Source organism: Lissotriton helveticus, chromosome 2_1 (assembly GCF_964261635.1).
Source record: "Lissotriton helveticus chromosome 2_1, aLisHel1.1, whole genome shotgun sequence".
NCBI lineage: Eukaryota > Metazoa > Chordata > Amphibia > Caudata > Salamandridae > Lissotriton > Lissotriton helveticus.
Window position 1 is genome coordinate 788,227,046 of NC_136059.1, and position 13,936 is coordinate 788,240,981.

A 13,936-nucleotide genomic window follows, 5' to 3' on the forward strand; every position below is an offset into this window, starting at 1 on the left:
TCCTATTCCAACTTTCTAACTTTCGAATTAGGCATGACATGTAGAATCTGTATTTAACATACCGTATTCCGCATGTATTGCCTGTTTTACGGCCCTTTTCTACCGATAGATTTCGGCACGTTTGACCTGCTGGACTTTATCAGTAGAAAACTTCAAGGGTGTGAGAATAGTCAAACTGCTAGTAATTCTGATCCCTGTGAAAACCGGTGCTTGCACAGAGATCTGATTTTAGACCTGCTCTTGTAACCAGGCCCTAAGTCCTTAAAAATTACAACAAACACTCGTGTTTTTTTCATTGTTTTACATTGAAGAACAGTTTTGATATGAACTATTCCAAGCAATGGACGAGTCTTTAAGTCTGGAATAACAGCACTACTCAAGATGTTTTGGCATTAAACATTTTTATTCAGAATATAAGCACATTTGCAAAATAAAAGTATTATAAATGTCTCTGTATAAATAAATGAAGGGGGTCTATTTTACAGTTCCATATCAAATGGACACACAACATTCATTTTACAGTAGCCAAAGAACTAACAAATGTATCTGAAAACACGGAACAAATCAATGAAAAGAGTGTCTCAAACTAGAAGAATGTTACAGCGTCAGGCTGCAACTCTTAGCAAGAAATTAAACTTCCCGTACAGAGACACAGAAAACACTTTGCAGCAATTTCAACATTACATTCCACTTGACTGAGGTTCATACTTTTCCAATAATAACGACAGAAACGGCAGAGTTTAAAGCGTAATAATGCGAAACTGAAAATTCCATGCAGTGTAAATAAAATTCAAAAGAGCGAAACACAAATCTGAGGGAACAAAATACAGATCTGAGGAGAACTTCCGACAGGGTTCGCCATCACAGTGTTAAAATCGGACAAAGGCAATAGGAAAGAACTCCCTTTCGGGATGCCAGACACCAGACCAAACTTCCACGGGACAAGACCGATACATCATGATGTGGGTTTTGAAATGAACTTTGAGTAGATGCTGGAATATAATGGGAAACCCTTTTTTTCTGTGTGAAACTCAGACAACGCACTGAGCCATTCTGTGGATCAGCTAAGAGACTGAATGTGTGATACTGCATCCTGCTTCTACGGACGCTACTGGTAACTACAATGATGCTGCCAACCGCCTGTGCATTTTAGAGAATCATTGCCATCTATTTGTGTGAGTGAGATCAAGCCTTGCTTTTCGTTAGCTGTAATCTCTTGGAGGTATTGAGTGGGACATTCAGTTAGTTTTTCCCGATTCATGTTCTGTTTCATGGAAACTGACTTTGAAAGAGCACGCCTCAGTAACTTCGAAATTCACCAAACTGGTTTGTGAAAAATTGGCTCATAAATCCCGTCCAATCATCTAGGTTTCCTCGACCAGGAGTGGGTGGCATTTTGCCCCTACGTTTCCCTTGCAGCTAAAGAGATGGGCACATGGATAAGGGTGCAGATGCTCCACAGACAGCTGTGGCACCCTCTGCTAGCCGTGTACCCTACACGCATGGAGGACCTCTCTGGGATTCGCTTGTTGTCAGTGATTTTAAGTGGATGTTATTGTCACTGGTGTGACTACGCCTAGTAGATTTAAAATCAATCAATCAATCATGCCATTTGTATAGCGCACTACTCACCCGGGAGGGTCTCAAGGCGCTTGGGGGGAGGGGTATGCTACTGCTCGAACAGCCAGGTCTTGAGTTGATTCCTGAAGGCGAGATGGTCCTGGGTCAGCCGAAGGTGGATGGGGAGGGAGTTCCAAGTCTTGGCAGCCAGGTAAGGGAGGAGTAACCGCCGGAGGAAGAGAAGGATCTTCCTCCGGCGGTGGCTCTTCGGATGCGTGGTACAGATGGTACTGTGCAGATTAGAAGCAATCTCCCTCTTTTTAAGCATAGTTTCGGACCACGCTGCCAGCCCGCCTCTAGTTTCTCCTTAGACACCGTTAAGGCGGTGTAATGGTCCAAAAATGGTAACTCGAGTTCCTTGTAAATGCCCCTTACGGGTCATCACAATTATAGGTCAATAGAAGGCACCAATGTTGTGCATCCATATTTTCAAAGACTTGCAAGGACAGTGAGGATAAACTGATCTATTCCCTTCTCTTACCCCCACAGTATCCTTCTGAGAACCGTGCTATTGGGAAATTTTACATCATGAGCACTCAGGACTTTCATGAGCAGTAAACCGTCTGAGATATTACCCATTGGAAGCCTTAGATCCATAAGTGTGACAAGTTTAGAACAAGCCTCCTTCGCCTGCTGCAGCCAAGGCAAAGCTAAGGGCTCGATAAACATAAACAAAGGGTAAAGAAGGGAGGGCAGTGCTTGCTAGTTAGCTTGGAAATAATAATGAAATGATTGGTATGTCAATCACTGACAACCGTTGGGATACATTGTGAGTATTAGTTCCCACCAATAGTATGCCTTTTGGATAACCATTAAGTAACCAGATTTAGAGAAAACCTGAGCTCACAGTAAACGTTTAATTGTGTCAGATGAGACCTTTTTTCACATAGAAGCTTTGCAAGCGATGGTGGGAATACGCTTTTTTTTTTAAATAGACATTTTAACCCTTCTGGAAATGACTGCAGCAGACCCCAAACATGACATTTGTGATGATACCACATGCATGACCATCCTTCAGCACAGTTCTTCTAGAAGACAGTAACAGCATTCTCCAAAGTATTGTTTTTTTTTATAATGAATATTACTACCAAGTTTACAAAAGAATCAAAAAAGAAATTGAGAGATTAAGGGAACCCTGACAATAAAATTAGCCCGTTTTATTATAATTTACGTCTGAAAAGTTGTCAAAGATAGCCAGCTGTACTAATCTCAAAAGGATGGAATGTCGTTTTTGCTTGTAGACATCACTAATTTAGTTATGATTAAGAATGACAATGTTACTAATCAGTTTAGTTATCCTTTATTGTGATTTGCTACGTTTATTAACAGCCTAGTGAACATGACAATTAAAAGCCTTTATAGCCGAAGAGGATGTGGGAAATAAGATTATTAGTGCTTGTCCTCAGTCTCACGTCCTTACATACAGGCACACACTCGAAGTGTTAATTTAATATTTTTATTACAAGGCAGAGCAGTGACTAAAACTGTTCAAAGGGAAGAAAGCTGACACACAATAGGCGGTCTAGCGCCACGTGCACTGGAAAGTAAATACCCTTGCGAAACTGTGTTGCTTTGCACAATATTTGTGACTATGGTAGAGCAAGGCTTTTGTAAATCTAGGGCAAAGTGTCCTTATTCTCAAATACTCAACACATTCAATGCACCTAGTAAGTAGGCAAACCCCAGATGCTAATATCGGCATTCTAAAACTTCCAATTAGTTGATTTGATATGGCCATGCCGCAGAAGGTGCCCCTTTTATTTTTTGAACGTTAACATACTTTTGGTAATAGATTTTGCTCTGCTATGCTAACGGTTGCACATTATAGTAATGTATCTTCCCACGCCTGAAATATGTACGAAGGAAAAGCAAGCCTCCTGGTTTGCACTGTAAAAACCACTGAGAACCACATCCGGGAATGTGATGGGGCTATGAGGATGCTAATTTAATTCTGGAAAATGAACTTGATAATGACTGTGAACCAAAGGTGTGCAAAAGTAAGACATAAACACAGATTCTTAATTTTCTTTGACCAAAAGAGATGGTGAAGAAAGTTTGAATTCATTGAAGTTGAAATAGAGATTGAATCAGAGTCAAGTGGAAAGATAGATACGAAGCCACGCGTGTGGAAAACTCCACAATTACACCAAGTTGTTTTTACATCTCTCTCTCTCTCTGGGTTGATAGACAAAGATGGAATCAGGTGCCTGCTCTACAGAACTATTACTTCCTGGCACATCAGGTGACAGCATGCATCTTCCTGGTTTAGAATGAATTGGATAGCGAATGTTCCATAGCGAAGTCGAAAAATGTATAATGCTCAATTGTTCCTTCAAAGTGCCTTCAGGAGCATAGAGACAAAGTAAAAGTGAAGGTTGAGTAGCAGAGCAGTGTAGAATAGAATAAAGATGAATGTATCTTTCCTCTTCTTGAAAGCACAAGATGTTGACTTCTGTGGCCATGACTGATTTACCTATTGATTGCCTGAAGCTGCTTGGGTCCTCTTATATGCGCAGAAAGGCCACTACTGGAGCAATTTTTGTTTACGTTGTCTTTGGTATTTATAGTTTCTTGAGCATATTAGGAAGCAAAGGGAGTTGTTGATCAACTTCCCGGGCTAGTGCCTTACACATGCCACTCTTCTAAAGAGATCACTCAACCACCGACACTTTACATTTACATCTTAGGCATGTGGGATGAGGGACCCTATCAGCAGACACTTTTGTCCTCCACTTGTATGCCTTTCCTAAAAAAAGTAACTTAATAGCACACATCATAAGACCAATTTCCTTTCTGATTGTGAAACCCTCTAGCAAACTGTGAGATTATTTCATACTCTGAGGCTATCAGATATGGAGGAGAAAGTAGTCACAGAAATGTGTCCTCATGTGGTTCAAAAACTGGAAGCATCTCGGTTGAGATGACAACGGAATAATAGTTGTCTACTTGACAGGGTGGTAATAACTACCTGCTGACCACAGAGACTGAGCAGGTATGAGCTATTGTGTAAAGCTATATGCCTGTGATGAGCAGTTGTGACTGCTATGGCTTTGGTGAACCCCCTCGTAGGAACACTATGGCTAAGAGGATCTTGAATTGGTGCTTTTTGCTTCTACTGTAATGCTGAGATATTGGTAATGGGCTGGGAGTATTTGACTTTGAAAATGTATTCCCTGACAATCCACCAAGCAGATAATGTTTTCCTACCCGGTGGGAGGTGAGGGCTTGCACTACGGTGACCATCTTGAAACTGTAGTAATGAAGTTATAACATGATCTAAAGCCTGCTGTCTTTTTGTCTGTAGGGATGTATTCCATGGCTTACATAGACACATGTTCCCATTACTCGAATAATTACTTGAGTAAGGACATTTGAAGTCTGCACGGTTTTAAGCTGCACGGTTTTAAGCTGTAAATTGTAGACTTTATTGATAATCCCCAGAAATTGAGAGTAAACATTCCTCCCAGGACCTTAGTTTAGTATAGTTATATACACTTCAAATGGAGATAAATGTCCCAGGACTACCAAAATGTCACTTGGGAGTCAGAGGCTCAATTTTGGAACTTTCTACCACACACCAGCCTCTCTTTTGGAGGTTTGTGTCTCCTTGTGGTACAGTATAGGAATATAGATCTCAGAATCGTGTGAGAGTGGGACCCAACAATTTAGAGTTATGTAATCATGTTTTACAAGGCTATACACCAATTTAAACCGGAAAAACATTACAATTGAGGCTCATCACAGGTCTGCCAGAGCATCTTACACTGTTAGCGTGAAGAGTGACTCAACAGGGTCCCTAGAAGGTTGCAAGACTCTTGCTGCATCAGACTGCAGCAAACACCACCCTTGACTCTACAGTTCAGAATAACAAAACGTACACAGAATGCAGCACAGCCCCCAAAAATGCTGCCCTGTGTTGCGTGAGAGGGAGAGGACAGCACCATATCTACAGAGATCTGGCACTCTCCTCCCTTAGCACCGGGGCACATTCAGGCTGCCGAGCACCACACACACCTTGGTGCCAATGTGTGTGCGTGGGTCTAGCATAGGTTTTGTACTGGAATGGTATCCTTCCAGTACAAAACACTATGCATAGACTAACCTCTAAAAAGTTTACCACGTGGGATTAGTACTGTACAGTACAACACACATGCAAAGGGGGAAGTGTTAAAATAAATAAAAGCATTTCTCAGTTTGAACGCCTGCTTCAAATCTGTGTTATTTTTTGGCGCAAAACCCTGTCTACTACTGTCAGTAGCTGATGTTTTGCGTCAAAATCCATGGGTGGTTGAATGTACTACCCACGTAACGCCCCCCACCTGACGCTAAGTAATGCACTGCAACTTTCCAGTGCAAAACAAGTTTTGTGCTCTAAAGTAAATACAAAATACACTTTGCACTGGTCTGCATCACTTTTGTGATGCAAACAAAGTGCAAAATGTTTTGTATTAAGTATCCACAGCCTAGATCATCTATTTGAAATCAGTTATAGGTAAGATCAATTACTACTAATGAGTCAAAATATCTCCTTCAGCATTTGTGGAACGAGGGAAAGCTAAAAAGGTTCAGCTGGAGACAATTTTTGAGAGAGACTTGGGTTGTTACAGCCACTGTTACAATTCTATTCAGATCAGTGACACAAATATAGCCTCAGAATGCCTACACACCTTGTCAGGTACAAGAAGTGTAGAGGTGGTGTGGAGGAAGTTAAACTGTACTGTGAATGGGAAGTGCATGGAAGCTAGCCAAACACTGCTGAACACGTTTAGAATAAATTCAGTAAACAAAATCTATGGTTAAAAATGTCGGTGACTGAGGAAAAAGGTACGTTTTCTGATTTTGCACATCTCCCACCTCCCAAGCCTCACGTAATATGGCAGTTTTTGCATCTCTCATGTGCAGTATGGTTCCCCCTGCTATTGGAGCTGTACCTTGCCCGATGGACACACCAGCACTGACTGACAGTATCAAAGTAAAATATTTCTATTACGAAGCATGGATTTTTCCAAGTAAAAAAAACTGCAGCAGAGGAAGCCACTGACGTTTCTGTACCTCAGCAGCCATGAGACTGAAAGCGAGCAGAGGAATAAATGAAAGTGACTGTTTATTGATTCTGACATATTCTGAGGAGTCTAATGAAATTACTTAAGCAGGTTACTCTCAAAGGTGTTTGAGGAACAAGATCTCAGGTGGTTTAAATAGCAATAGAACTGAGCAACATTTGCAGGGTTTCCTAGGTTCGACTGTTGTCTTGCTAATAAGCATATCGCCAGCCTGCAACCGACTAAGAGCTATAATGGTTGACTCCTTAGAAAAGTACCATACACATGTTTAAAGCATGGTAACCAATAACCATCTCCTCTGTGGATCTAAAATAACAAACCAACAGTGCTGATGCAATATATTTGTCTCTCATTAAGTTACTATTAGGTCCCATGGTTTGAAGGTTCAAACTAGAATGTTCTGAGGATAAATCAAATGTGTTGAAAGACCACCTCCAAAATATGTGGAAATCCAATGGAACATGCTCAGTGTGTTTTCTGTTAACTCAGTAAAGACTTTTACCCGGGATAAAGACTGCAAAATCCTTACGAGTGGCGAGAGTTCAAGCACACAAGGAGTAGCTCATCTAAGACTGACAAACACCAGTGACTGAAGGTCAGGCATGTGCCTCACAGCTCTCCTAAACTGATCAGAAGTTGAAGCCATTTTAGTTAACATCAGACCACAGATCTAGAAGTCAAATGTACAGACATGAGACATATTCATACAGGTAACTGGCATGAGATCTATAAACAAATTCTTGTGAGACCTAGAGCAGTGTAACCTTTCAGAACAGTTTAGACCTCAGTTGACATGAATTCATTGACTTCCCACAGTGATTGATCAGCAGAAACATTAATTGTTTTGATTTCAATTTTCTGGAATGGCAAAGACTCCATTTTACTGCAATTCTCTTCATTGCAGTGCTCAAGCCACGAGTAGCATTAAATAACGCTTAGCATTAAATAACGCTTTATAAGCCTAATAGTCGGTTTAGGTTGTCAAACATCAACGTCACCCAACAGAAAGACTCAGCTTTCAAAATGAATTTGTTTGAACTGGAGTATTATAATTTTCAACAGTGGGCCAGGCTTACAAAACAAACAAAGTGAGGCAAATTTATTTGTATGGTAGATCGCATGCTTTTGGGTCTGAGTTGATAAAAACAATATTTAACCTTTCATTCAACTGTTTGCTGCTGAAAAAATAGCTAATTTCAGATGTTATATTGGAAGAAACTTTTAAACACTTAGGTGTGGTATTCAATTTCTATCAGTCAAATAAAGACTGGATGGTATTAATTCAGAGCCCGCCAAACTGATTTAACTGAACGTACAACTAACAGAGAAGAACATGTTTCACAATTTGTATTTTTATCATTTGTAAGTTGGGAAGCTATTTTTACCATCTTGCTTGTGAATCTGAACCTTCACACTCAGTGTTCCCCTGACTCCGTCTCATCATCTCTACAGGTAGCCCGGTGTTTCTTAAGCCACAGTGGGCCCTTCTTCTGCCCTCACCAGCACCACTGCACAGCTCATGTTCTAGTGTGCATGGCGGCTGTAGGCTTCTCATTCAGTCCTTGCAATCAACTGAAAACAGCTTCCGACCCCTCTGACCGAAACTGCTTCACGTAAGGCAGACTGTATTAGTGTCTATCTCACTCAACAAATGAAAGCGTGAAGCCATAAGAAACCTACAAAAATAAAAACATAATGTGCTATTTCTTTGGTTACTTTTAAATCATTTTAGTTACAAACGAAACCTTCAATCTGCTTATCTTGCAAAGACTATTTTCAGGATTTGGTGGTTCCCTTTGTTGAAATGACTTGTAATGCATAAAGGTCCATTTCTGTTCCAGCTCAGTCATGAAGTATATAGTACTCTGTCTCAATGTGACAGGGCATTTGAAGACTGGCACGATGGAAGAACAGACCTGCAGTCATTCAGGGACACTTTTTAATGATGGTCTGTCGCACACCGACCTCTCGCGACCTTTTCACCATCCCTGGATATAGGAGATGCGATTTAAAATCATTTGCAATGGTGCTACCAGTTCAGAGGCGCTCTTGTTAAACTGCAACCGTGAACCTGAGGAAAGGCAATACATGTATGCTCACCTCTATCCTGTAACCAGCACCAGTACGAGCCATTTTAATCACCAAAGAGTATAAGGCGAAATGGAGGAACAAAACTGAAGGCTTAAGGAAGGCTCAGTGACATCCTCAGGGACTAGCTAAGACTACAAGTTGGAAAATGATTGTCACAAAGTGTGGGTATTGTAATCAATGTAAACGTTTCATAAATGATTCTCCAATTTAACATGGTGCTCCCCAGGGTCAGCCAGTGCATCCACGTCACATGAGAAGAACGGCTTGACATTGTTCATGGTCCCCAGCTAGAGACAGGTCATTGAAGATAGCTCTGATCTGCTTGAGATCACCACCATCAAGGTCCTTCTCCAGCTCCAGTGTGTTGTTGGTGGTTTGGCAGGGAAATTTAATAAACATAACTGCATGGAGGCGGTCTATTAAGTAAATGTCTAATTACCGGTGAAAAAGAAGCAATGCGAATGGCATGCATTGCAAGAAGGAACGGCTATCAAAGTTGCATGCCTTGATTTCTGGCGGGTTTTCTTTGTTACCACTGTCAATTTTGACTCCCTGTATCCATTTTCCAGCTGCGATAGTGATGGCACGATTGATGCAACTAGTACAAATTGTGCCTCAAGATGGCACTTTTGCATTTTCTGAATAAATCGGTCCACATTTTATACCAGTTTGGTCTGACAGACTCCTGCAGAGGTGCAGTTCCAAAATCAAAACCAGTACACACATGCTTGATATTTTTGGAAAAAACATACAGTGTAGTATCTGCATGTGCGTAAACTGAATTGCAAGTATGGAGGCAGCCACAGATTCATTTCAAACAATACTCATGATAGGCAGGGTAAATTAATTACGGCATGCAAATCAAGCATTGTACATACATGATGCACTAGCAAGGCAATGTTTTAATGGCAGTATATTAAGGAATACTGGGAAAAATATTTTTCATAGTTAGCTAGAGAAACATTTAGGGCAATGAAAATTAAAAATAAAGAAAACAACCAGTTTAATTAATCCACTCTACTCCTCATCAGGTTCATTATCTTCCATAAAATACATGAATGTGTATTGCATTGCAACAATGGTAATGGATTTTCAGACATTAGAAAAGTAACAAATGTATAAAATAGGCTAAACCTAATTTTTTTATTATAGCCCTCATTACAAAAGCATTCCTATTCACAGTGTACTCAATTAAGACGTGACTATTTGCTCTTCCATATTTGTTTATTTTTTTTGTATTTTTTTTACAGAAAAGGTACATTTTTTTCTTATAAATAGTTACCCTTTGGCCAAAAATAAAATAGAAATCGAGATGTTTCGGGTCATCTCAACCTCACTTGTAAAGTGACATTAGACTAGTTTCGTGACACTCCTATACACAACCTTGAAAGCAGAGCAGGAAAAGGCTTGCGTGCCAGGCTGCCCTTGACCAACTAATGTATAAAAAAACCCTACAGTGTTTTGAGTAAAATGAACTCAAGGTGCATCCATGTGCTGTGGAGAGAAAAACATTGTGGTAATTTTTCCCCACATCCTGGCACTGACTGGAACGCAGTGCTGTATAGGCAGTCGATGGTGGACAGTTGTGTCAGCCCAGTCTTTTAAGCCTTGAGGAAAGACATGATCACAGTGCGCAGTCATTATTTACTTCCTTTTGTGATTCCAAAGGTTAAGTGAATACAATTCTTGTAGTTCGCAGGAGTTAGCCTACACTGGCATGACTGCTACTGACATGTAATATGTCGGCATACTTTGAATGTATCCATCTTGTAATCCATACTCTCAGTTTGCCATGTAGTTCTCATATCTTGACACGGAAAGTAATAACAATGCTCCATGAAGGCATGTAATCTGGCAACATTCATCCACATGGCGTGGTACCGCCTTCTCCTGGATAGGACCGCCTCTAAGTAAAACTGTCTAAATTCCCATTTTCAAAAGGCAGGGACAGTTTCAGGCAGGTTACTTTTACAAATCCCTTCCATAGAACAGTCTTGTTGCATATGGAACGGAAGCCCCTGTCCTTTAAAGTGAAGTTTCATTTGTGTGAGGCCTGGAGTTTTCTTCCTCCAGTAAAGCTATCCTTTGCTTCAGCATCCTTACTTGCGTCTCGTGTCGCTCAACCATGGCCATCATCTGAGACTCAAGTTTCTTCAGTTTGTTTTGATGTTTCTTCTTTGCTTTCTCGTAGGCAGCAACGAGGTTACTGTGTAAAAAGGAGAAAAAAAAGGATTGGGATGAAACAACTGGAAAATACACCAAGAAGAAAAAGCAGGTGATTAGTGAACAAGCAAATGTTCTGTCACAGTTGTACTCTTATTCAGCATGTTCTATAAAGACACCCTTTACAAGAGTAGAAAATGGAGCAGAATTGGCAATGAACAAATATACCCCTCGCTCTCAAACATAATCACCTTTACAAAAGGGCACAATTGTAGAAATAGTCATTAGTGAGATGGGGGTTGAACTCTGTTGAACTTGATGAATAAACACTTTGCCCAAATCAATACAGTGTTTCGAATCCAACATGAGGAAATAAGCTCATATTTTATCGGAAGGTGTCTGAGACCTCGGCTTCCAGTCCCTCTTACACGATTATAGGAGGAAAATAGTGGACGAAAGCACTGGTTATTGTGAATTTTGAAAATACACAACATGGTTAATTTCCGAAGTTGTGAGTACCTTCAAAAGCAGGTGTGGGACTGTCACAATCAATGCAAGACTGAAGTCCTACCTACAGGCGTCTAGAGAAGTCTGAACCTGTCCTCAGGCGGTAACTAGCCGGAACCAGGACAAAACCAAACCGAACATCAAAACAGGCAGATTTCTCTGGTTGGCTGCAGCAAAACTGGGTACTGTAAATACCATCTGTGCCGCAAAACCGACCCCTAAAATTCGAATATTTTAAGGCACAGTCCCAGCAGAACGTCTGAGGCACTCCAGGGCTATTGTACTGCTTCGATCTCTGTTTGATAGATTCTGTGTAGCCGCTGTTTAATTCCGGATCGATTTTGCTGCTCGCACTAGCACTCTACGTATTTGTTTCGAGTCTTTAAATGACTGCTGCTGAATGTTGGAGACAACACCTGAAGCAACCTAGAGATTAATTAGCTACATCTCCATATACTTAACTCTTGCGGATTGTCAGGAGACATAAGCTGCAATAACATTGGCATAGTCCCTCACTGCCCCCGCACTTTACATTTTCCTTTTCTTTGTTAAAAACGAATGTCATAATATCCTATGATGATTTCTGCTTGACACATCTCGTGCCTTCCTCAATGAACCCTGGGATGATTGCCCTGTTCTAGTCTTTTCCACTCTTGTTTGCATCTTCGCAGGCAAATTCTGTATGGTCTCTGCACACTGCAATTTGCGGAACACCCAGAGATAACGTGTGAAGCAACCGTGGGACATCCCTTTGTTACCCTTTGCACTTCTTTTTGGCGCCAAAAACGACCGTTATACTCATTCTCCTCGTGTGCTTCTTGCACTAGCAGACATGCCAACCCTCCCGATTCAGGCGTGAGACTACCGATTTGAAGGCTAGTCTCCCGCCTCCCGATTCCTACAAGCAAAAACCCGATTCCTCGGGAGTTTCAGCTGACAGGGCTTGGTATTGTGTAAAGTGCTAATTTTTCCAACAAAGAGTGGCGATGCAGGGGCTCTCGAAGCGGTGAAAAACCAACAAAGCGTCATTAACAAGGGAATCGTCTTTTAAAGACCTGCTAAGTACTGGGGGGTGGGGGGGGGGCTGTTTCAGCCCTGGCTGCCACAGTGGGGTGGGGGGTGCATGCACTGCCAACAACCTGCCAGGCCAGTGCCCAACACTTGCATCACCCTCTCCCTGCCTGCCATTAAGCTCCATGCTTCTGAAAGGTAAGAAAAAAACGCGCATTTACGTTTCAAATGTCCGATCCTACAGCAGCACACTTCCAAAGCCCATACATGCCAGTAACCCGATTCAAAGTCCCATTCTCCCGATTTTTTTTTTTTTTAAATCTCCCACTTTGCTCTCCTGAAATGTTGGCATGTATTGCACTAGCAATCTTGATTGCAGCAGCTAAATGTTCTTTTGCGGGGCACTTCGAGACAGCATCTGAAGCCATTATAAGTCCTTCTGTGCTGTCACTCTACACCGAAGCCTCAAGCCAGGAGATGCCATCTGAAGCAACTTTCGGACATCCCCTCGCTGACGAGTGTACCTTTTACTTCTCTTTGCGGTGCTAAAGTTAATGTTATAAAATTCTAGTCATTGACTAAAATGTCGTTTAGCATTTTACACCTCCCTTTTACCACCGCCTTTTTTTAACGGGTGTACTTGTTTTAATTGTTGCTTTTATCGTCATCCAGGAAATAATGTGCCCTTGTTTCCATGTGGCCTTCTACACTAAGTTCAATGATAATCAAAAACACATTTTAAGCCTACTAAGGAATCGCATCTGTCCACAGGGAGAAGTTCCCCAGGCATGAACACGAGAATCTGTTGTTTACTACAGCAGAGTGAAGCTTCTAGACCATCTAAACGTGCACAGCAATTAGGATATGGGATTGAAGTTTGGAAACAGGTCACAGCATCAGCAAATCCTTAGGTAGGATAGAGAATCAAACCAGCATCACTAAAAGCGACAACTTGCAAAATATAAGGTTCTACCTACCAGAGAGCTAGCTTAATAATAAGCTATTTTATATAGCGATTTGTGCAGCACTTCTACATTGCTAAATGCGGTTAAATCTTGCTCAATTTACCAACCTCAGAAGGATGAGTCAGCTCTGCCGATGTTCAAACTCGTGAATTCAGATCACTGCATTTCCCAGTGGTAAACGATTAACTTACTGAGACATTCTGCTGGCCAAATTTTAAGGATACATTTAACACAATGTGCAGTTTAAATTGAGGCATTTCCACATTTCCCCCACTATTCTATACTACTTTTCTCTAGTTTGTTTTTCTATTTTGATATAGAATTTAACCATTAATTTGTCTATGCTTGACGTGTAGGCACAACTATGAGAAAACCCAGCCAAGGCTATTGACATTAATTGAAATCTTAGTCACTCAATACAATATGTTTTTGCTGTCAACAGAAATACTTCTTCTGTGTATTATAAACATGGTGGTTATCCTTTTATTCCTACTAGAACAAATATTCGTTGCCAGG

At 41.1% G+C, this 13,936-nt stretch overlaps 1 protein-coding gene across 3 annotated transcripts in view; it reads right to left on the bottom strand.

Moving 5' to 3' along the window:
- Positions 1-9,977: 9,977 nt before the first annotated feature.
- The window catches only part of MCC (MCC regulator of Wnt signaling pathway), a 1,512,525-nt gene continuing 1,508,566 nt past the window's right edge, over positions 9,978-13,936 (bottom strand). For 2 of the 3 annotated variants that reach the window (XM_078675515.1, XM_078675517.1), the window contains one exon: positions 9,978-10,980. In XM_078675515.1, the coding sequence (XP_078531641.1) occupies positions 10,800-10,980 (181 nt within the window). In that variant the 3' untranslated portion in view covers positions 9,978-10,799. The remainder of the gene's footprint in view (positions 10,981-13,936) is intronic. The other variant, XM_078675516.1, reaches the window with a different exon arrangement.